Here is a 23735-nt window from a genome sequence, read left to right on the forward strand (position 1 = left end):
ACAGCTCCCCGTTGCCAGACAGACAGACACGGAGCTGGCGAGAGCTCCGCAGCCGTACACGCTCTGAGGCAGCACCCAGGTCCCTGGCTCGCTGTCACCATGGGCTGCAGCGCACGATGCGCCGTGGGTGCTGCCCCAGCTCGGACTGTTTCTGATGGGATGCCGCTCAATCCTGTGCACTCCTGCAGGGCAAAGGAAGTGACCAACAAATCAGGTAAAAAAACGGCCTTGTCATCGAGGGCTCTTTTGTCATCCTAAAATAAAGTCAAAAAGCTGTGATCGGGAAACAAGCCTTTAAATAACTCAAATGCCAGCAGCAGAAAGTCCACTGTTCATGTTCCAAGGAGGAACAAAAAATTAACTTTGAAACCACCAGAGCTGATGGCAGCTGGTAGTGCCTTTTGGATGCCTTCGGCTAAGTGCAGCACTACACGGCTCCTCCAGCCCCATGGGAGGCTGAGAGGGGAACCCTGGAAGGAACTGCTGTGCCAGTGAGGAACACATTAAGCCAGAAAAACAGGTTTTGGGAAGTTGTCTAGGATATGGTCAGAGCAAAGTACTTCAAAATTGTTCACACTAGAATCACCCAGGACTAAAGAAAACCTGACCAACTGCTTCTTATCCTTCAAATAAAAGCTTGAGACAGAACACAAATTCCGTGCAGTCCTTTAAAGGAGCAGTTATCATCAGGGCTGCTTATTTCCCCCATATATTTCCACCTCAGGCTACCCACACCCCTTTTTAGCACTGGCAGCACTTTGCTTACGTGGCCACTCAGCCTTCCCTGATGCTTCTGTTGCCAGGACTTGTCAAAGCCATCACAGCTACCCTCTCTCTGACAGAAGTTTAACCTCTGCAAGCCATGGGCCTGAAAACCCCAGCCCAGAGACCCAGCTGCGAAAGACTGTCAGTAACACAGATGTCTGCCAGCAAATTACGGCTCGAGACAGCTCGGAGGCTTGTTCAGCAGGAGACACAGCTCTTAAGATGCCTTGCCAGCTGCAGGACGTGTTTTGCAATGGTTGCTCAACCACAACGCACGCAGGGTGAGGGTGCAGAAGGGGCAGCTCATGGTTAGCTCCCACCTAAATGGGATTTATTTTAGATACGTTTAACACAGCGGATTTCTCATCCTAACTGCCGATGCAGAGAAAGGAGAAAGGGTGGGAGAGCCAGAGGGAGAAGGGAAAGGCTGGTCTCAAAGCAGTTACAGGCGGCCTGGACTAGTGATGTGGTACACATTGCTGGATCAGTGGTTGTCCTAATGCTGTGGGGAAACTTGGCAGCTCTGTTACCACTGTGGGCTGTTGAGACAAAGCCACTGTGGAAACTTCACATGAAAAAAAAAAAAAAAAGAAAGAAAAAAAGAAAGAAAAAGCAAAGAGAAAAAAAAAAGGCCAAATGCATTATGACAGACCCAAAGACAATAACCTTTTGTAATCCAAACAAGCTGGGAAAGCCAAGCCATTGTTGAGAATCTGAAAAGCTCCAGAGCACAGAAGAAGAGTAAAAATGAAGAAGAAAACCCTCCAACCATACAGCTTCTAATAGAAAACACAGAAAGCATCCTGAATTTTTAAATAAACCAGTTCATTTTCCTGAGGAAACATCAGAGCAGAGACAGTTTTACACTCTCTCACTAAAGTATTCTGTAATTAAGTGTAAGAGTGGCTGATTCTTCTTAACATCACCTGCACCTTTCGACATGGACGTGCAAATGTCAACACACAGTGAAGTCACTGACCCAAAAAAGGTTCAGACAACTGATCTTCTGCATTGCAAGTGATAAAAGTTTGGCAGCGTTTTAGCGTATCAAGCTCTGGCTGGCCAAAGCTCCATCTGATGTTTTCTAGAAAAGGAACAGATATGCTAATTTATTCTCCATGATAGATATTGTCCTTAGAAACAAATGCAGAACAGACATGTCCTTGGCTGCTGTGTCCTGATGCATCAGTTAAATCTAGGCATTAGGGAAGAAAACAGAAGCAAAACCCTGGAAGTGGAAAGCAACCACTGTGATACACCAGCCACCTCAAACCATCACCTCTGAAGGCCCACCAAGCTGGAAATCTAATGTCTTGTCCACAACTTCAACCATTAAAACTGACCCAAACTTTTGGATAAATAGAAACAGATTGCTTCTCCTATGCTTAGGAGATCAACGCAAACAATTTGATGGAAAACAAGATGCCCTTGGGCAAACACCCTGCAAGAGGAAATGGATCCTTATTTAGAAGGACTCTGATTTAGCTAAACGTATGGTGATAGAGCAATTCCCTCACCATTTTATTGTCCTGAGGCAAACAACTAAAGAGGTAACTGATGCACTAGCTGTGGGATATGGAGCAGCTAAAAGATTCTGAATCTTTTATTCAGGGCAAAAGCATAGCCCCCATTTTCCACTTCCAGCCAGAAGTCAAAAAGAACAGCAGGGAGAGATAGCCTCATCACAGTCTCCACATGCTTGTGTTTGGCACAGGCCACCTCTTTCAGAGACAACACTGAGACAAACTCAGACTTGAATTTTCAAGTCACAGTTTAAGCATTTATTCCAGAATAACTGCTTACAGATAGGCATATCTGTACTAAATTGGTGGTATTTTTTGCATTGACCACATTAGAATCTGTAACTGGATCAACATGTGTCCTACACTTCAGGAAATTCAGAAAAATCAACAGGAAAATCAACTCTCTTCTCCGCCCTGCCATATGCCAGGGTTAACAGAGTTCACACACCAGTACTGAAAAAACAGTACATTGGATCAAATCTGCCATCCGTTTAGACTTACCTAAGCTCTTCTACCTTACTCATTATTCTACATTTAAAATGTGCGTTCCTTCTTATTTATCTTTCTTCTAATGCCAAACAGTATGAGCTATGCAATAACCATTTTGAATAAGGTGAAGTGCAATGCACAGATTCACAAATGAGGTACGAACTGATATACAGAATTATCTCTTAGCTTAATTTTTAACCATTCCAACCCTGTATGCATCCCAACATTCTGCTGGTGATTTTGACTGGAAAAAAAAATAGTAAGCAGAACTTCCGCCGAGCTTTTTGACATGGCTTTCAAGTTCATCTGGAACCCCTAGTGTGCACAAATAGTTATTTTTCCCCTCTTCATGCTTTACTTGGTATTTATCAACACCAAGTTTTATCACTATGATGCCCACTCATGTAAAGCACTTAATACTTTGCAGTTCCTCACAGTCCTTCTTGTTCATTAGGAAAAGAGCTCTAGTGTCACCTGCCAATGCTGCAACACTAACCAACTGAGGGAATGAAAAACAACTGCCATGAACCTGGAGAAACCCTCTCTGCCTTCCAACCATGATGGAAGAATTCTGCCCTTACCCTCCTCTCAGGAAGTTCTTGGCACATTGTATTTCTGTAGCTCTTCCCCAGATTAGAAGTTGTTTATGTGGTGGTGCTTTTTTGTTGTTGTTGTTTGCTTTTTTCTTTTTCCTCCAATAGCATCTCATATCTTGAAAAAGACCTTTTGGAAAAATGGCTTCATGAAACCATTCTTTACTGATGCCTTCAGAGACATCCAGGAGTTTAATAAGAAAAGTGCCTTTGCAGAAACTGGGAGAGCGTATCATGATCTTCCAAGTGTTTTGCTGTTTAAGTCCTCAGTTGATCCAATGTTCTCATTCTGTTCCTATTCTTTTGCTCATGCCTGCAGTCTTTTTAAAATGTGAAGTCATCGTTCTTGGGGTGAGACTGCATATTCTACTAGCAGCTGTTCAAGATGATGGACAATGATGGTTATTCCCATATTAACATGTTCTGCACAAACACCCTAGATAATATTATACTTAGATCATTATTCTGCCATTAAAACATCATTATATTTATGGTCTATAAAGTATGGGAGAAATCAGAAGCATATGGAGTTGTAGTTGTGTGTGAGCATCCAAGTCTCCAAACCTACAAGAGTTCAGACTTTTTAACCCCCTCCATTCTTTCCCTTCTTGAAAGGACATTTGCTAAGGATGCTAAAACACAAACAATATGGAAGTGAAGACCATTAGCATATATAGGGCATTTGCCTTTATCAGTCACACACAGAGCCCACAACAGCAAGGACTAGGGCTTTGCTCAGTGGGAGTCAGTTGAGAAGGAGCCTCTTGAACCAACACAAAATAATGAAGACATGTAGCCAGAGATAAAAAACTCATCGTTCTTCCTGTCTTCACTTAATTAAGTCAATGATGTTCATTTAAATCTTTTCATTTTAGGCTGGCTATGACTTTTACTCGGATAGGCCTGTTTCTAAAAGAGTTCCTTGAGGGCTACCCAAATCAGGGGTCAGCTGCACTGGCATATGAGAGCCAGCTCTATCCCTTCTGCAATGGTTCCTCAGCAGCAAAGGCATGACAGTCCACTTATCCCGGTTCTATAAAAAGCTACTTCCAAGACAGGAAAGTTGTTAAGCTTTCAGGAAGATTCCCCATCATGTCTTCTTCTCCTTTATGTGTCTGCTGTGCTTTAAGTGCTCACACATTAAAATGAACTGAGGTCCTGGCTCTGAAGGGAGGTCAACTTATTTAAAACTTTAATGTCTAAAAGAAAAATACATCTGAAAGAAGAGAATACCTTTCCCTTGAGTACACAGGCATATACCTCCATATCTGACGCAGTTTACACTGATCAAAGACATGTACAGAGCAAGCATTGGTTGGGGAGAAGGCTGACTCCATGCTGAGAAGGACACATTCTTACCAGCCAGTCATGTTGAAGTCACGGTAGAGCATCCTCTTTCCAACTTCCTTGCGCTGCACCCTCCGTGGAAACTCTAAATGTGTGAACTCATTTCCCAGCAAGTGGGGCTGCATGTACGCCTGTGGGCAGAAACCAAGCCACAGTAACCACATGAACATCATAAACCAAGACATCATCTATTTTTAATGAGGTAGCATTACCAACCCTTCCCACTGTCTTCCCACATATGATGTTTTTCCCCACCCTTTTTAAACAAGGAAGATGAGCAGCTCCATTTCAACAAACAACAGACCATATACACAATATAATGCACATACACCAGTTCTGACACTGCCTGGTACCCGGCAGCAGCCTTACAGGGAGCAGGCCACTTGCCCTCAAAATCCTTCACTTCTTTTCCCTGCTTCTCAGTGTTTGGGATCTCTAAGTATGCCCCAGCCACTGGTCCTGAGGGAGTCTGCAGGGCTTTGTAGATCAGAACACATCTCCTTTTATAAGTCAGCAACCTGACAGAAGAGAACGATCAAAGGACAAAGCCATGGAGCAAGCAGAGACTTGGAGGGGTGCGTGTGGAGTGAAGCTCAAGCTTTTTGGCTCCTAGTTCAGCTATGCGAACAATGCATATAACCTAATATTACTACCACACTTAATTGTCACTGCCTCGAGAAAAATGTTGACTTTTACCTGCTCAGTGTGCTGCACCCCATCACACAGAGCACTGCGAATAAACATGAGTTGCAGACCACTTAATTTTCTTGTTCTCTAAAAAAACTTCTTCCTTCATGCAGAACAGGCTTTAAGAAAAGCAGCAGCAGTTTTGTGTCACAACCACAGCTAACGTTTTTGGTGGTGTTAACGTCCCAAGGCTGCTGCTGTCCTTTCTGGTGTGCTGCTCTGCAGATGCTGGGAGGCCTCTGTGACAGAGATGTGCCCAAGGCTCACAACCTCCAGAGCTGATCTAACTCAGCATTGTGAGGCTCTTTGTCCACTGCACAAATTTTTGGTTTGGATTTACACACAGATCACCTGACATGATAGGTCACAGAATCATAGAATGTTAGGGATTAGAAGGGACCTCGAAAGATCATCTAGTCCAAACCCCCTGCGGGAGCAGGAACACCTAGATGAGGTTACACAATCATAAGCATATTGTATGTATTCTTTCCAAAATAAACCTCACTCATTTTTCTTTAATATTTGCGTAAACAAGCCTTTCACCTTCCCTCCTCAAAGCCACACTGTGAGTGAGCTCTTCTGAAGACACAGTCAAATTAGCTAGGGAACTGAAAAAAGTTGCATTTCTTAACCTTTCTGCAGATAACTCTCTTCCCTTATCCAGCCAGTTAAGGCAATAAAGTCTGTCTTATCTCCAGCACCAGCTGCCGTCAGGGCAGACCAAATGAGCGGGCTTTGGTTTGTGGGTTTGTCATAAATCTAGTGCTCATCAAAGGTGAGCGGCAGGAAGCAGTGGAAGCCCTTATTGATCTACCTGGCAGCTATCATGCAGATAGTTCACAATAAAATATTTCCTGCATTTAAGGGCTGAGCCTGCTCCCACTCAATTTAATAGGAGTTGGACCAGGCTCAGCACATCGCAGCACTAACCTTCCATCAGCTTCTCCCCGTTCCCATCGCCAGACACCCTTCCAGAAAACACCTCAAGCTCGGCTGAAACGGGGCTGAGGGAGATTGCTGTGTGTAGCCAACAAGATTGGATTCTGCTTTCAAGAGGCAGCTTTCAAGCACGCAAGTTTGTTCTTGACATTGTGATCCCTTCCTGGAACAGGAGCTCCATCAAATACTCTCTCCGTGTACAGTTAAGGGAATCACGTTTTTTTTCCTTGCAGTCTACAATAAGCCAAGGTCCCCTCACCCACCCAAACATTGTTTTCAAGGACCCTCTAATTGGATCACTGCTTCTCATAACAGAGATGATTGAGAAGCACTAGTGATTTTTGAGAGGTCTAGCAGTACTAGTCCAGATGAGGCTTTTATTACTTCCAGAACTCTGGATTCTTTATTTAAAAGTACATGTAAACTTTTTATTTTTATTTATTTTCATTCCAGTTGCAATAAAGATGGAACATCTCTAATGATTTATTTGATGTATTGCTACACACTGACAGCAGAGAACTGGACTTGTTTTGGTATTTTTTTAATTCTTTCTAGTCTATGATATTGTAAACAATGAAGTCTGTCTGCTTCGAAAGTGCATTTCAGTTCACTTTTAAAATGCACAGCCTATCTTGATTAAATCACTACAAACCACTTCTAGCTAAAGACTATTGTTGCCTGCCTACAAAACAAGAAGCCTTATTTAAAGCAAAAAGCCTCATACCTGACATCAAAATGAATTTATTTAACCTTTAGATTACGAGATGACTTAATAGGCTAGATCACAGGTCCAGAAGTAAAAACTTCCAGGCTTCTAGCATTTTTCCCCTTGAAAACAAGAATTTCCTTTATTGAAAAGGTAAAGCGATTGGGAAGACTGCATTTCATAAAGATTTACTCAGATGGAAAGTCTGAGGTCACAAGTGAAATAAGATTAATAAAGCTGGCAGAGTTACCAGTGGACTGCTAATGTTCAAATAAGATTTCTCTTCCGCAGCCAAGCCTCAATGCCTGATTTACAATCCAGGGATCTTAACTTGATTCTAATATTTTTGGCATCAGTGGAACAGAGGGAAAAGAGCAATTTGGAAGCTTCTGCTGCCTGTGAGCTGAATTCTTATGTGAAGAAATTGTGATTTTAAAAAAAAAAAGAAATCTGTATTTTGTTACCCTTTTTAACAGTTATTTTTGATGCTTCACTGGTAATTCTACAGAGAGAAGAATGTTCTACTATAAAATTCAGCTGCAACTTCCAGTTGGGTCTGTTGAGAACAGTTCTACATTTACTACAAGGCAAGACTCTTCTCCCTTTCCACCCCAACCAAATTGTGCTGGGCAGTAGAACCAGAAAATACATAAAAAGCAATGCTTTAAAAATCTACAGATCTTTCAAGTAGATAAACAAGCAGACATCACAAAATCCCTTCAAGTGATCAAGTGAGAAACAAAACCAGCAAGTGAACCCACTACCAGAATTTTATCTGTGATGAGGCACCGTATTTTCCATTTTTTCATTTGTTTAGTCTCGATTTGCAAGAACCTCAGATCAGAAACACCATTCAGAGAACTTAAAATTTAATAAAAAGAGTGACTATCCAACACTTTCTATATCCTCGTGAGGTATGTTCAGACAAGATTGTTATTCTGTTATGGAACTGGAATATTTTCCATCATTTTTCTTTCAGAAGCTATTACAGCTTTTTGGCATAAATCTGGCATAGTCTGCATCATTTTGGTACTCTGCCATTTTATGGTGTATTTTGTGGCTGGCTGTATTACATTCAACATTAGTTGTTTAAAATGGAGCCTGCTCAAGGAAATTGTAGTCACGTTTCTTTCAAAAGGCCATTTACTTCCCACTGTGTTTCCTGGTGATCAGCAAAGCAAATATGAAATTAGACTTACACACTAGTGTGCCAGTTAATTAGGTGGCAGGGAGCACTGCATGTATCTTATCGTACCTCGATAAGGCTTGTTGATGCCTTTTCCAGCTCCTCCAGCACACACTGCTCTGGGACATCACTGGCACCAGCAGTTTCATTGTATTCTGCGTTATTTTCAAAATTGCTGTTTTCCCCTACACCAACTATATAGAACCATAGAATAGTTTGGGTTGGAAGGGACCTGCAAAGGTCATCTAGTCCAACTCCCCTGCAATATCTTACAACTTTATCCCCTTATCATATTGTGACATTTTCTCAAACAGGATATTTCACTGTATGGGACTACCGCTCAAAATAGCTTGCACAGCACAATGCTTCCAGAAGTTTTGCAAATTACTCAGCCATTATCATATGGATATGATTAAGTGAAACAGAGATTAAAACTAAAGGAGGTAGTGGTAGAAGGAAAAAGGGAAATGGGAGCCAAATCCATGCCAAGATTGGTCTCTCCTCTTATGAAAGGCCAGGACTCTGTCCATAAAGTACACATCTCTTTTACCATGGCATCATGCAATATATCAGTTGGCCAAAGCAATCCTACGCTGGGTGATGCAGGGAGCCACAAACTGTAAGAGTATTAAGATGCATCTGACTTGTAATTGATGCACTGAACTGACATTTAGGAAATCTAGGTTAATGTCCTCTTCAGGCTTGGGTTCCCCAAGCATCCTTCAACAGATAAGTCAGTATCACTTAATCCCCTCTTGAACAATGAAATGAGAATAGATTCTTTTTGTACAGAGGCTCGCCTGGGCACATGAACCTTTGTTTGAATGGTGTCAAACACAAAGAGCATCCACAGCTCACTGCCACCGATGGCCACTCAGTTTCTACTAGTTGTAAAGCCTGCCCTCGTAGCAGCAGTGCACCGTCTTTGGTCTGAGCTGCCAACTTTTGGGGCATTGCCTGGCTACACGCCTGGACGTGGTCTGCAGTAACACCATGCTCATCTCACACCACATCTTCAAAGTGCAACTTTGATAACTAATAGAAATACACCCATCTGCAATACACTCACTCATCATTCATTTTAAACACGTTTTCCACGGGAATAAGTAACAAAATCTATGCCATTTACTGTTGCAATTTAGACTATCATGACTAAAATTAATAGTCTCCTCAGAAGATGAAAGGCAAATTGCCTCTGGCAGTCATTGCCTGCACAACTGCTGAATGTACCAGAGTAATTCCCAGTCAATACTGGATTTTGTTCTCCATCAAGATACACGGATACAGGAAGCCAGGGCTTTCCTGGAGCAGGCGCTGTGTGAGCTCTCGTGCCAGAGTGCTAAAAAGAAAAGACAGACACAAAAATTCAAAAGACGTGGAGGCTCGTGGACGCCCACCGTATGGTGCACTGGACCTCTACAGAAGCCGAAGGACTCGCGGAACACTGGTGCAAGGCTTTCATGCCTTACATCTTAAGAAGCCCTCTCTAACAGAAGGATCAATTGCCTTCTGCAATACTCTCACAAGTCCCCTGACCCGGAAGCCTGCCTCTGCCATTCAGCCTGCCTGCAATCTGCAGCTGTACACTGTCCTCCCACTGCAAAAACAGTAGGTGCAGGTGAAGACAGAGGGATGAATGTGCCTACTCAAAAGTCAGAATCACTGGGTAGTCAGCTTGGTCTTTTGAAGTTGCCATACCAGAGGCCTGTGCCCCAGGCCATTCTTGCATACACGGCAAAAAACCTGCATTGAAATGAGAGCTGGATAGGGAAAACATGCGTTTCCCCTCACCTTGGTTACTCAACCAGTACTAGCTGAAGCACAGTTTTGTCTAAGACTAGGCTAGAGGACTTCACATGACCGGAACAACTCATTATTCCACAGATTTCTTTGCACATGGAAATTAGGGCCCAGAAAAGAGGACGTGAATCCAAAAGACACCAGTTAACCTAAACCCAGGTCCTGTGTGGCTGAAGCAAGCAACAGGCACTAAAGGCAGAGGAAAGTCCTTTGCCCCAGCTGTGCTAACAGTATCTACAGCACAGGGAGCCACCACTCGGTCACCTGCAGGCTGTAAATCCAAACCCTCCCTTTGCCTGGGCAGAAACTTCCCCACAGTAAACAGGTTCTCTGCATTTAAAATATTAATGCTAAAATGATTTAAGTGATCTTCTTCCTGTTGTGCAGAAAGGAAGAGCTGTGCAACATGTTTGAAACAAAGAAACTCGGCTTTAACTGCATTTAAGAAAATAAATCCAAAGTAAGTAGCTTTTAGATAAGAACAGCAGAAAAGAGACGTCGATGATAGAATAGACTGATAGCAGAACCTGGGGACAGGCAGGGTAAGGAGAATTATTTGGGATCTAATCAGCAAGACAGATGCAACCTTTGGAGTGTACTGGTTATGCCAACCTTGTAAGAAATTTGGGGCCGTCTTTTTTATATATATATTTTTTTAAGAAAAAAATCCCCCCACAACACTAAAGTGAAAATGTTACTTACAGAATGTTATGTTTGAAATGATCTCTAATTTTGTTTCACGCTCTTGCTGTCTTGCATGTATTTTCTTTGAACATGATACCCATAGCACTGGCTTATTTTTTACATATAGAATTAAAATAAATAAACAAATGTAAAGGAATTTTCCAAAGGAAACAGCAGAAATGCTTTTCAGATCAGCTGCTGTTTTCAAATATGAGCCAGAAAGGACATCAAAAGGGAAAAAAAATCCCTTGTAGGCAATGCTTTATCTCATATTTCCTACAGAAGTAGCACACTCCCTAGATACCAAAGATACCTTTTATTTTAAAGGCAAACAAATTATTTTAAATATAACTGAACTGTAAATATTTATTAGGCCTTTTTTCCACTTCATTCTCCAAATACAAATACTCCCAAAGCAGTATTTCCTCTGAAATTTTCAGCTTCAGGCCAGTGAACCTGACTAAAAATCAAACTTGACAATTGCAGAAACATTTACAATTTTTCTTTAAAACCTTCCGCCCCTGCCTTAAACCACCGGTATTTTGCCTAGTTTCAAACCACAGTGCTTGGGCTCGGCTAAAGATAAAAGACAACTTAAGAACAGGGAATGCCACTGGCCTTGGCCTGTCCACCTCACGTCACGCAAAGCTGACAGCGAGCCTGCCTTGGCTTATGCTGAAATTTCTGGGAGGAAAAAGCAGAAGACCAGAAGAAGCAGAAAAGAAATCTCCAGCTGCATCGGGAATGACATTTTGATAAAGAGCCCATCCAACTTCAACCAACTGATCCGACCATCAATGAAAAACTTAAAGAGGATTGTTTGCACAAAAAATAACATGCATTTTGACTTAGTTTCTTGGGCAGCTTATCAGCCAATGTGACTTGGTGTAGCTAATCACCCTGTCCCAGCTTTACAGGTGCTGCTACACTAAATAAAACTAGGCTTTCTTCATCCACCCTATCTTGCAGCTACTAATGCTGACTGAAATCACTTCTAAGCTTGATATATTTTCCTTGATCGAGATACTATTGGTGCACTATTAGAGCAAATGAATAAAACCCTGCAATAATGTTCACACGCACACAAAGAGCAATCTGTGGTATTTTATACTGTCCCACAGCAAACACTGGGATGGACTGAAATACCTCTGTGGCTTGTTAGCTCTATGTCTGAGCTTTGGTCATCCAACCCCAATGAGCTGCTGAAGGTCTGCAGCTGAACAAGGTGCACAAGCACAGCCATGCTAATTGATGGCCTTCACAGAAAAGGTCACACAGCTTTCATCGGGATTTGCACCACCAGGCTTTTCTCCATGTTTGCTGATGGCTAAAAGAAAGATGTGGTCAGTCACTGGTGTTCAGCAGACACGAGGTCCTTCACTGAACCACCGTAACCTTAGATTATCACCAGGCAATGCTTGTCAGCAGCAGCACCTGATTTGGTCCTGAGGTCTCTTACCAGGTATTGAAGTCGCTGGCGTTCTGTCTCTGGAGTGAATTCTGAAGACATTGGAATGACTTCACCATTTCGGATTATTATAGCCCTGCAATGGTAATAAAACATCATCAGTACAGAAGAAAAAAAAAAAGATACCCAGAAAACCACTGGGTACAGTTACACTCTTATTCTCTTCAGAGTCACAGTAAAATAAAGCCATTTCTTTTCTACTGAAGTTGTCAGCAAAACAGGATAATAATTCCTGCCCTGCATCCTTTAGGCTGGATAACAAAGTACATTTGTATATGCCAAGTTCATTTCAGAGCTCACAAAAACATCCAAGCAACAAAGGCGAGAGTTATTTCAGTTGATGTCTACAGGGTATCCTTATTAAGTGAAATGCAGGCACCCAGGAGATGCTGCAGAATCACTGATTGTAGACAACTCTTTGCAGGTTTTAATCCCAGTTGTGGCTGACACTGTCTAAACTCCTGGCTTCAAATGACTCATGCAAGCACTTTCCAATTATTGATTGGTCATATGTCATGTCAGAACATTTCTACTCCACCAGCAAATGGAAATGGCAAAGCAAATTCTGTTTAACACAAATTTAACTAGTTACCTGCCGAAAGACAACAGGTAATGGAACGACTACAGATCAGCCAGGAAATTTCACATAAGCTTCTGCAGACAGCAGAGAGAAAATTCTCTCAAACACCTGCCTCTTGCCTCTTAATCTTCTATGCTGCGTGCAAAATACGGCCTGATTCTTCCTGGTGTAATGCCACTGCGTGAAACACAGTCACAGGAGGGAAGAATTAACCCAATATTCCTACTACATTTTGCAGTCATGTATTCACTCACAGAATTATGTTCTTTTATCTTTCCATTACTTACTCAGCTCTGTAAGTATAGTAATGCTTGGCACTTTCAAAGAGCTGGATGGACTATGTATCATCCCAAAGACTTTAATGTCTGGTTTGGAGCTGTTTCTCAACCGTCAATAGATTAATTCAGTGTTTGGATAGTAGCAGTGTACCAGCTCTCCTCTGAAATTTGCACAGAATTTGGTGTAGATAAAACAAGTAACTGTCACTTGGATTACAGTTTCTGTATGTTTAAATCGTCTCCTTTCTGTTATCTTTTCACCCGGTTGATGGGATATTTATGTGTTAGCTTACTTCTGTTGAAAATTTGATCAGTTTGCTGGCATTGTCTCTCTGCCAGGTATTCCGATGGCACTGCAATGCAACCAACAAATATGGCAGACACACAAAGACTGAAAACTTAACCTCCAAATTCAAAACACGGCCATCTTAGGAAAACTGTCCCAGGTGCAAACCAGCTTTGTAAAATTAGTGGCATCAGATAACTTTCCAAATTTTCTGAATATGATATTGGACTAAAATTGTCTCTGAATTATCATCTACTATCACTAGAATGCAAAAGGAAGAAGCAATATCAAAGAAGAAAGGAATTGCTCCCCTTTCTGAGATTCACGTGGCAAAGAACAGACAGCTACAGGATGGCGCTGCAATGGGAAAGGTGGGAAAAGGCTCTAGTGTTCAGGGGAAAACTACTCTGCTTTGACAGATAAATTCAGTGTTCCTGGGCTTGCAGTACTCCCTTGCAAACAATCCTGTGTAGAAACTAGAGGTAGCAAGAGTGCAACCTACATACTGAAGGCTCCCACTGGCCCTCCACTGCTACAATTAAAAACAATATTGTGTGCCTGAAATGAGACAGACATGGTGGTTGTAACTCATTAATTTCTTAAGAGAATTTTGTGCAGAATTTTTGATGGAAATTTTTCCCCTTTATGGGATCCGAACACATTAAAGACTTACAAAAATGCTGTTCCAATTAAAAAGAATAAAAGTTTGCTTAAAATTTTTCTTTGGATTTCTGAGACAGTCATTTAAAAATGAAGCAAGAACACTACCACCTCTTTTCTGCAGCAACACCTTTACTTTTATTTTTGCAGTTCTGAAGGTATTTGGCTTTGAACTAAAATCATTTACTCAAAATACAGTGGACAGTTTTTATAACCTTTTCATTTGTAATTTGACTCACTGGAGTAGGCCTCCATTTAAGGGAACTGTGGGTTTAGTACAGAGTAAGTACTCTGGCAACAGTCTAGACTAGAGTGATCAAAGGAGCTGATCAGACACTAACCAAATTTTACACACTAGGGTAAGAGAGCCATAAGGGATTGCCTGATCTTTGCTTGTCTGAAAGACCTAATATAAAAACACACATTGATATAACTGCTGGCACATCAGGCTAATTTTCTAATTATCCTTTGCTTCCCCTTTAATCACCATTTCACAGGAAATCCATATTTTAAGGGCCACTCAGACCAGTCTGGGGTTCACCTTTTCCTTTGTGCACACTGACATACTTCCTATATACGCTGATAGCTATCATTCTCACTTCTGTGGCTAGAATTGGGCCCTGAGGGACCCACATCATATAAAAAGCAATTCAGAGGCGAGTCGGTCAACCTTTCATGGCTCAACTTATTTTCAATAGAAATAGCAGCCACCTGGGATGAAAAGCACAATCCAACACACACACACACACACATATCTTTGGATGGGGGAATTAAAGCAACGCTGTTGATACCTGATAAAACAGAGCTTCGGTTTTCTATTTTTCATTAATGTTTTCAGCTGTTGGACTTTATTAATCTTGAAAGTTACAGCTGCTCAGAGGAGTCAAATTATTTGATCTGATGAATTAGATGGCTCTAGATATGAGTAATGGGAGGGATGCAGACATACACGGACAGGTCACTGGTCTGAATTCAGCTGCGGTGGGTGCATTATCCTCTTACCAGGCTCTTCACCTTTCCGCACCCGCTGCTTAGCGGTTTCATTACAGCAAAGGCTATTTCTGATAGCCCAAGTGACAAAAACAGACACATTCATCAGCTGTCTCACTGGAGAGGTGCGAAAGCCTGGCCCAGGAGCCAGGGATTTTCCCCTGTGATTGAAGAGGTGCCGAATCAGGCCCTTAATTGGGTTTGGAGACTGAACTGCCCTCTCCGTGACCTCGCAGTGACAGAGCTGCCAAGCACCGACTGAAGGCTTTTCCCACCGAGCAACCTCCAGAGCCCTGAATTCAATAGCCCAAAGTCAATAACCACGCATGGGGAGGGCGCTTGGCTGACGCAGCAGCCGCAAACAGCCCGGCAACCGCTTTTACAGACCTGCTCTGTACAGTCCTGCAGGACAATTAATTCTGACTTTATGCTTCCTAATGGACTAAGCAGCAACATGGCGTTACATGAGCGTTACTGCTTCTGCCATGCATGAAAGATGCATGTACACAATGAAATAGTGCTCTGAAAGCATTTAGCTCCCTGTGCGCTGTGGAAATATGAATGTATTATTTTATACCAGAATAAAGCTGTCCTATTAAACTGTCAGAAATAGCTGCATAGGAAGCAAGAAGAACTTGAAGAGATGCAGCGCCCAGAGAGCATCTGATTCTGCCATGTTTAATAGTGACATTTTAATTTCAGCCACACTGGTGAAACACATTATAGCAGAGCCACAGGGTGAGCCTGCCAAAGGCAGACTGATGATTCATGTTTGTAGGGAACAAGTATGTCAAAACTAACCAAATATTCTCTGATGACAAGGTTGCTTCAGACCCATACTGACCGTTAATTTATATTACCAACGAAACTGCAATTAAAAAACAAAAGGGTTTTTTTGGCAGGATGGGAAATTGGGAGTCACAGATCTGCAGCCCCCTCAGTGTGTTACCCTCCAAGCTCTGGGGCTCTGATGCCTCCTCCACACGGCATCATCCACTGCGAGCAAATGAAGAGGAGAAGCTACTCTTAAGTCTTGAGGCCACAGAAGCCATTAGACTCACTTATTTTGATCCCTTCTAAAAAGAAACTACAGATTTTTGAGACCTCCCGTCTTTGAACCCAGCTACCTAACTCCCCACCCACACAAACTACAGGATTGTACTCGCCCTTGCATTTCACAAATAACGTGCTCTGCACGACAAAGTATGTTAGTTAATCCAGAGCTGGTAAATACTCACAGAAAACAGGAATATATTGGGGGAAAAAAGTCCCCCAAATACAGCTAAGTAGCATAAAATGAAAGATGCAAAAATCTGGTTTTGTATCTCTCTTCTGGCCACATCACTGAGCGTGTTCTGATCCAGGTAAGTCATGTCCTGAACAAATAAATGTGGAGCAAGAGATGTGACGGTGCCTCAGTGCGTAAGGTAGGACTGGCAGCTACAGCACATCCTGCAGTGGCCACATCCCCTCAGTCATGCAAAATTGAAAAGAAACACCAGGAGCTTAAAAGGCTGCATGTAAATCTACAGAAATGACCACATTTATCTTTTGGATTGACAGAACTGCATAGCCCATGGTGATCAGCTACATGATCTTATGAGTACTCCAGCATTCGCACAGAACCTTAAGTACATGGTTATTTCCTGTGTTCAGATTCAATGCTTTAAAATAGTATTTGGTGCTTTAACATATATTCTCTTTTAAAACATGTGGTGAATGAAGCAACAAAAGGGTTAAAATCTGCCACTGTGTTGTACTGCTGCTCTCACACTCAGGATGCAGCAACAACACTGGCTTAAGGAAAATATCAATATATCAATTGCTTTTGCATTTTTAATATGGTTAAAACCGCCACTTCTCCTTGAATCAAGCAGGGTTTTTTTTTTTTTTCTTTTTATTTTGTGGAGAACACAATCAGCTGAGAATTGCACAGCATCCTTTCTGAGTTTCTTATGAGACACAAACAGAGGGAAACTCATACATTTTAGAGAAAGCTATTGTTGGTTACCCTCATTTAATCATACAGAGAAAGAAACACTTTAGTGAACAAGGTCAAAAGTGTAATTTCACTGCTGTCATGGGTCTATTGGGATTCTGGTTGTTCAAAACAAAGAGGCATCTCCTACTGTTAGGAGTATTCAGGGGACACCCTGATTCCATTACACACTTTCTCAGCCAAAAATGATTTGAAACGCAACATTAAACTGCACATTTCTACAACAGAGGATAAAAATCTGGTAAAGGTGACAAAGAGAGACCACTCGGAAAACCCTTTTTGACAGCATGTATCAATTGCAAGCCACAGGGAGGATGTATCCATTTTGTCAAAAGGTGTTAAGCATTGTGGATTCCGTACAGATGAAGCAGGAGTGTCTGGCCTGTCTGAAGAGGTATTAGAAATGTGTCAATGGAAAAGAAAGAGGGATTAAACTGACAGAAAGAATAAAGCAGGGTTTTATTACGTTCAAAGGGGAACCAAGCAGTAGATTTTAATTAGGTGTGTCACACAATAGCTGAGAAAAAGAAAAAAAAACAACACACAAAATAAGTAAATCCTAGAACTACAGAATGAGTCTAGATGGGTACTTGTTTACTATGGTAACTAAATGCTTATATTTAAAGAAGAGCAATGCTAATGTCTGGAGAGCTTCAAACCATTTTTGTTTATTTACCTTCTCTTAATTGCTAAGAAGTGAAAGAAGAAGCGATTATAAAAAGATTCAAAAAAATTGCTTCTCTCTTCTCTAAATGCAGTACTGAAACTTACAGCCATTACAATTACTGATGACTTTTTAATACATTCAGCCCTCTCACCTTGGTTTCACTTATTACGAACTGAATTACTCTCCTTTAGTCCCACGCAGACTCATTTCTCAGTGTTTCTTTAGAAACCAGGTGAACAAACACCTCACCGCACTGGCAGTAATCATGGAACTGTAGTGCAAAGCCTTTAAATGATTTCCTTAATTTTATGAATTAAGGCAGCCTGGGGATAGTGAAACAAACCATTATATAATGTTTAGCTGGCATTAAAACAGGTGCCAGCGTTGACATATCCATCTCCATAAAACTCAGAGGTGAAATCAGCAAGACCAATGGAAAAAACCCTGGCCGCCTCCCATCCATAATACCCAGCAGATATTTCAAAAATGCCCCAAACCCTACTCAGCATTGCCACCAAGAAGAAAACAAGAAACAACCAGGGAGGGGGGAAGAGCCAATGAAAATTGCCGCAGTCCTCATTTTCCACCTCCTGCCACTCAACAGTCCCGCCACCTGGTTTCTTCACATTTTTCAGCACAAACATCAGGCCGTCCACAGAAATACTGTGACAGAACAACAACACTGGATCATTTTTCCTCCAGCAGAATGAAGCCAGCTTTAGGAGGGAACACACTCTCCCTGCTTGTGGCTCTTGCTGTGGCAATGCAGTCTCACCATGTACATCACAGGTAAAGCGGGCTGCTCGGACACACTCATTCATCACTTGGGGAAACTTCAGCTCCCTCAGGCCAACAAAAGGTGTGAGAAGTTGCCTTGGTGAAGTATTGCACAAAACCAGAGTTAAAATAATTTCCTATAGGACCGTGCTTTGGCATTTCCTGCAGGAACAATGAAGAAGCCCCCCAAACTCCTGCTAAAGGCCTTTCGCAGGCTGCCAGCTGCCCTGGCTGCTCTGAGGGTGAACATCTCGGCAGCACAGCCACCAAGGGCAGCCCTGCTCTGGCAGGACACCCATCTGGCGCTCCCAGGTATTTCATTCAAGAGCCTCTTTTCATGTCCTCACAGCAGCACAGAGCCAAGCGTGCCCCAGCTCTCCTGTGGCAACAACAGAACCTCCTCCTCCTTCGAAAAGAACCATGCAAAGAAATTACGAAATCCAGTCCCTGCAAGAAACCCTGAGAGTCACCTTTCAGAGGCACCTACAAGCAACGCGACCTGTTCTGCACACACACGTGTAGAGCTTTATGCTGTTTCCAGTTACCCAATGGCCTGTTTTTACTAAATGAATTGTATTACTTTTTACCAAGGGATCACAAATGGGCAAGTAGAAGCTGTTTCTCGAAGCAAAATAACACTCATAGATTTCCACAGACAGGCTCACTTCTCATCTACGCTAGCACTTGGGCCAGTCTGCATCTTCCTTACTGTCACCAAAAATAATAAAAACCTGGATTTTTAGAACAGATCTCATATTCCATCCCATTTAGTAAGCAGCAGGTTAAAGGGATTTTCTACTCCTGGTGGCCTCCCTCTGCTCTATATATTGCATCCAACAGTGAGAAGCACTTGATCATCACCAACACCGTAACGAAATTACTTCAGTTGTTTCTGCATCACTACTCACTCTACAGTTTTAAAGTAAAATATAGTACTGAGCTTGCAGGTTGTCCACAGAGGAGATATCTTGGAGAAGACACCTTGCTAGGTCATTTTTGACCCCAAGAGCTGCATGCTTTTAGTTTTCTGTGCCTCTTTTACATGCTGCAGCTCCATTCCCATGTGACTCTCCCATGAATTTGCTGCTCTAGTTTAGGTCCTCAAGTGTATTGCTTGTCTGATGCAATCTAAGTATGGAGTTATTATTAGCAGTTGGCTTATTATTAGCAGATGGCTTTATTAACAGCGTTTCATTTTAGGGATAATTAATTTTTTTTCTTTTTTTTTTGTACTCCCACCCCATCACTAATGGGATGGCACTGGCTACCTGCATGCAATATTTTGTTTGCTTAATCAGGAAAGTAACTTTTGCTATTGAATCAGTGGTGATTTTATATGTTTACCTATACACTTCTAGTATTGCCTACTCTGGTTCCAGTAGCACTAAACCAAAAGCTAACGAACTAAACTAAAATGCTCTGTAATTAATTGTGCGTGCTTTCCTGCTGTTTTACATCTGAACCCACCAATTCTTCAGAGAGGACTTCAGCTGGCAGCCAAGAAGCTATCAGAAGTCAGTTTATAGTAAGTCTAAAGTGACACCATTAGCACAAGAAAACTGCCTGGCATCCGTTCCAGCGTCTTTAGGTTGGAGATTTGCTGTCCTCACAGGATTCATTTTGCCCATGATGATTTCAGTGTATTCTTCATTTGAACACGGCTAAGTCCGGGGTTGCAATGATGATACATCACTGTGTTTCTGTATCACGGCTGAACAATATGCCACCAATTACTCAGGCCAGGCCAGGGAAATGAACAAAGTGGCACAGTCACGTCTTTGTGGCCAGCTCAGAGCCTCAGGACTGGTATCTGTGGAATCAAAGGCTTTTTCCCTGCTGTCCAGAATATCGCATTCATCTCCAGGACGAGTTACTATGGCAACTAAACCTGGGCTTAGTGGATGAAGGCATTGCTGTGCAAGTCAGTGTTTATTTTGCCAGTAATATGGCTGGGATATGGCTGACCATGTAATGTGGAAGAATCATGGATTTTTTTCCCCTTGCTCTTCACTATCTTGCCACTGAGGAAGTCAGAATGACTTTCAGCAACTAAAGCATCACATCTACTTTGATCTCAGCTTTTTTGCTTAATTCAGTGGTGGTTGCAGGATATTGGAACAAGGTGGACCGAGAAGTAAAAGCAGACTGAAATTCGCACCCTCTGCTCACTCTGCATCAGTTACTTTTTCTTCAAGCCCTGCTTCAATCACCCATGCAGAAGTGACAAAGGAAGCCCTCACTAAAAGCCCAGGAACAGGACTCAAGCTGCATTGCAGAGCTGCTGCCAGGATTGAATGGCCTGGGCTACCTGGCAGGCTCACGGAATTCAGGGGATGAGAAAAAGCTTTCCAGCACAGTAAGGGCCACAGCAGACTTGAAACATTCACCAAGGGAGCCTGGCTGCTCCCCCTGCCCACCCAGCCTTCTTGCGTGCCCTGGCCCTGTAACACTGGAGCGAAGAACCTATGGGCTGCAAAGGCACAGATTAAAAAGATTGTTCTGAGCTTAATGCACTGTACTGAGAGATCTGGATTTGGGTATATTTGCTTAAACCATGAGCTTCCTCTATCAGATGGCACAGGCTCTTCATGCATCAGTAAAGTACTGGTAAAAGAGGGTTTAAAACTACATCTCAGCACCTTTACCCATCTTACCTGAGGCACTATGAGCTCTACAAGCTACATATGCAACATACATGCAAAGATATTATTACAGTGGGAATTTTTCCTTGATCAGTGGTTATATTCACCAATGAAAAAAGGCAGCAGGGGAATTTCTACTTGCAGTGGCAGCAACCAGCTTTTTTTGCTTGGCTTGATTGGGTTTTGTTGGTTTGAGGGTTTTCTTTCTTTTTTTTAAGGCTGAAAACCTATAAGAATTAAAGTTCATAGAATTCATGGCTCCTGGAAACTAATACCAATGAACTGTGACTTTCTAGTTTACTGATATTACTTGAATAGCCAAAATTCCTCTTCCTCCTCATGATCTGGAACTTAAGGACTTCACAGGTAGATGATGCCTGGGTGGCTAGGACCAAAGACTTAACTGAAAATGTTTACAATGGCTTCAACACCTGCTACATTGCCATAGACACAGGGCATACGCTTTCCCAGGAAAAACAAGAGTTCGGAGAAGAGGCAGGACATATGTTTTGACTTCAAAAGCCTAAGAACATTTACTGCCAAATTCACCATTTCTGCCAAGTCAGTGCTGGATACAATGCGCCAGTACCCTGGAACCTGTCATCTACTGGACCTCTAGAAAATGTTCTTCCTCATCACTGCACTTTGAGTGCAATGACTTATTTCTGATCCGACACCTTTCCTCCACACCTCAAAGTGTTTCCTGAGGTGCCTCCAAAAGCTTTAGCCAGTACAAAATCCTGCAATATCTGAGGTTGCTGCTACTCCTATGAATCTTGTGCTGTTGCTTCTCCCTGGAAGGAAGCCAGGCAGAAGGAGAGGAGCCAGAAGTGCTTTTTGCAGCCCTGCAAATCAGGCTTCTAAAGAAAAAAAGGAGGGGAAACAGAGAGATGGGAATTGGCCGTATCTCCTGAGTGTGACTAAGATGTCATGCTCCTTTGCAGCATTTTTGGCTTGGCAGGATCAGACTTCTCCACCAACCAAACTACAGTCAGTGAAGGAGAATGTGTATGGGAGACACTTACTTTGTCTTGAATTCAGTCTCTCCCTACTACACAGGCTCCTGAGCAGACCAGGCTTAGGTTATCTGTTGCCGGGAAATAATCAAACATTATTATTTCCAAGTGATTCCATTGAAGAATTAATAATAATCTAAAAAGGGGATGTGCACATAGATTGGTCAAAATACAATCTGTAAGTGTTGCTCTCACCTCTTGTGAGGCATCTTTTGAGGATTTGAGGAATAAGAACTTCAGAGGATGAAGAGGAGTCACCACGGATTATGTGGTCCCAGGGTGAAAAGGCCTGCATGTGGCTCAGAGATTTGTAATTCTTTTTGTCCCATCTTTAGGAGAAGACAGGAAAAAAAAATGCTTTTCCAAATATTGCAGACTGGAGAAGCTTAGTAACTGAGTTAGTCTTTCCTCTAGAGACCTCTAAGTACGAAGCACAGATATTGCTGTTTATGCAGACACAGACGTAAGGAGACAGAGAGCTTGGTCAGGCCACTCAAGGAAAACAGGGAAAATATACACCATTTAGATTAGAAGATGGGTAGTTGAGAAAAATCAGAAAATTACAGTTTCTTAAAAATACTGTAAACCGAAGACTAAAGCAAACTAGTTCTACAATAGTAACATACTAGATTTTTGGTCTCCATCCCTACACAGTGTTAGCACTTCTGGCAAAAAAACCACCCTGCTGGACTGCCTTGAGGAAGAGGTCAGATAGCATAAACCACAAAAATGGGTCAGAATCATCAATTCTGACTTCTCAGAAATTCTATTTGAGCTACAGTGCCAGTCAGCAGATACATGGCTGTTTCCATGCCTCTCTCATTTGCTTCATAAAAGCAGATTGATCCCCAAATTTTACTTCTTACAATGAGAACTATGCACAAGGGAAGCAGCTGACAAGCACCATAACACAGTAGAAAAGGAAGTATAAATGCAGTGAGACTCAACACAAGCAGCAAATCCAGAAAGAATTGAAGCAGTAAACAAAGCAGAATTCAATTTTCAATTCAGCATTTTATTACACTGGGAGAAGTCGGTGTTATAAACACACACTCCCACATCTGGGCACCTGAAGCACCAATGAAGTTGCTTAACGTGCACCCACACAGAAATGCCACAAAAACATTCACTCAACAAGCTCCTATCATTTATTCCCAAATGCTTCAGAATTAATTCTGCGCTTGCAAAAAGGAGGAGAAACATCTATCCTGGACATAAGGATATATGTTCAAACAGAGGGTGAATATACCCTGAAAACACAGGCATGGGGGAGAAAAAGCAAAAAGAAAAAGAGATGATAAAAAAAGCTGATGAAGCAAAGCAAAAAAAATCCAGTGACCCTGCAAGTCTGTGAAGCCTCCAAAACATCAGGCTCTTTGCTTTGATCCCATGTTCTGCCAATAAATCAAAAAAAGCCCAAGGACCCATTTGCAGATTTAGAGAGTGTTTCAGGGCCTACAGAAAAGTCAAATCAACTTGTGGTGTTCTGCTTCTCGTATAATGATAAAAGCGCAGCAGCCCTGCATGTCTCTAAGCACAGCACAAAATGGCAGCGCCTGCAGCCTCTGAGCAGCTCCTCAGCCAGACAACATGAAAGCCAGAACAGCACTCGTGCCAAAGATAGCTAATATGATCATATTGCATTACAGTCAC

The 23735-nt window shown here is 42.2% G+C and overlaps 1 protein-coding gene across 1 annotated transcript in view; it reads right to left on the minus strand.

Annotated features, from left to right (window-relative positions):
- Positions 1-23735, minus strand: part of PPM1H (protein phosphatase, Mg2+/Mn2+ dependent 1H) — a gene marked incomplete at both ends in the record, with an annotated part of 133567 nt that overhangs the window by 23608 nt on the left and 86224 nt on the right. Inside the window, 2 exons of the mRNA XM_080340319.1 lie at positions 4730-4848; positions 12179-12263. Coding sequence (XP_080196445.1) covers positions 4730-4848; positions 12179-12263 — 204 coding nt within the window. The remainder of the gene's footprint in view (positions 1-4729; positions 4849-12178; positions 12264-23735) is intronic.

The sequence above is a fragment of the Nesoenas mayeri genome (genome assembly GCF_963082525.1).
Source record: "Nesoenas mayeri genome assembly, chromosome: 1".
NCBI lineage: Eukaryota > Metazoa > Chordata > Aves > Columbiformes > Columbidae > Nesoenas > Nesoenas mayeri.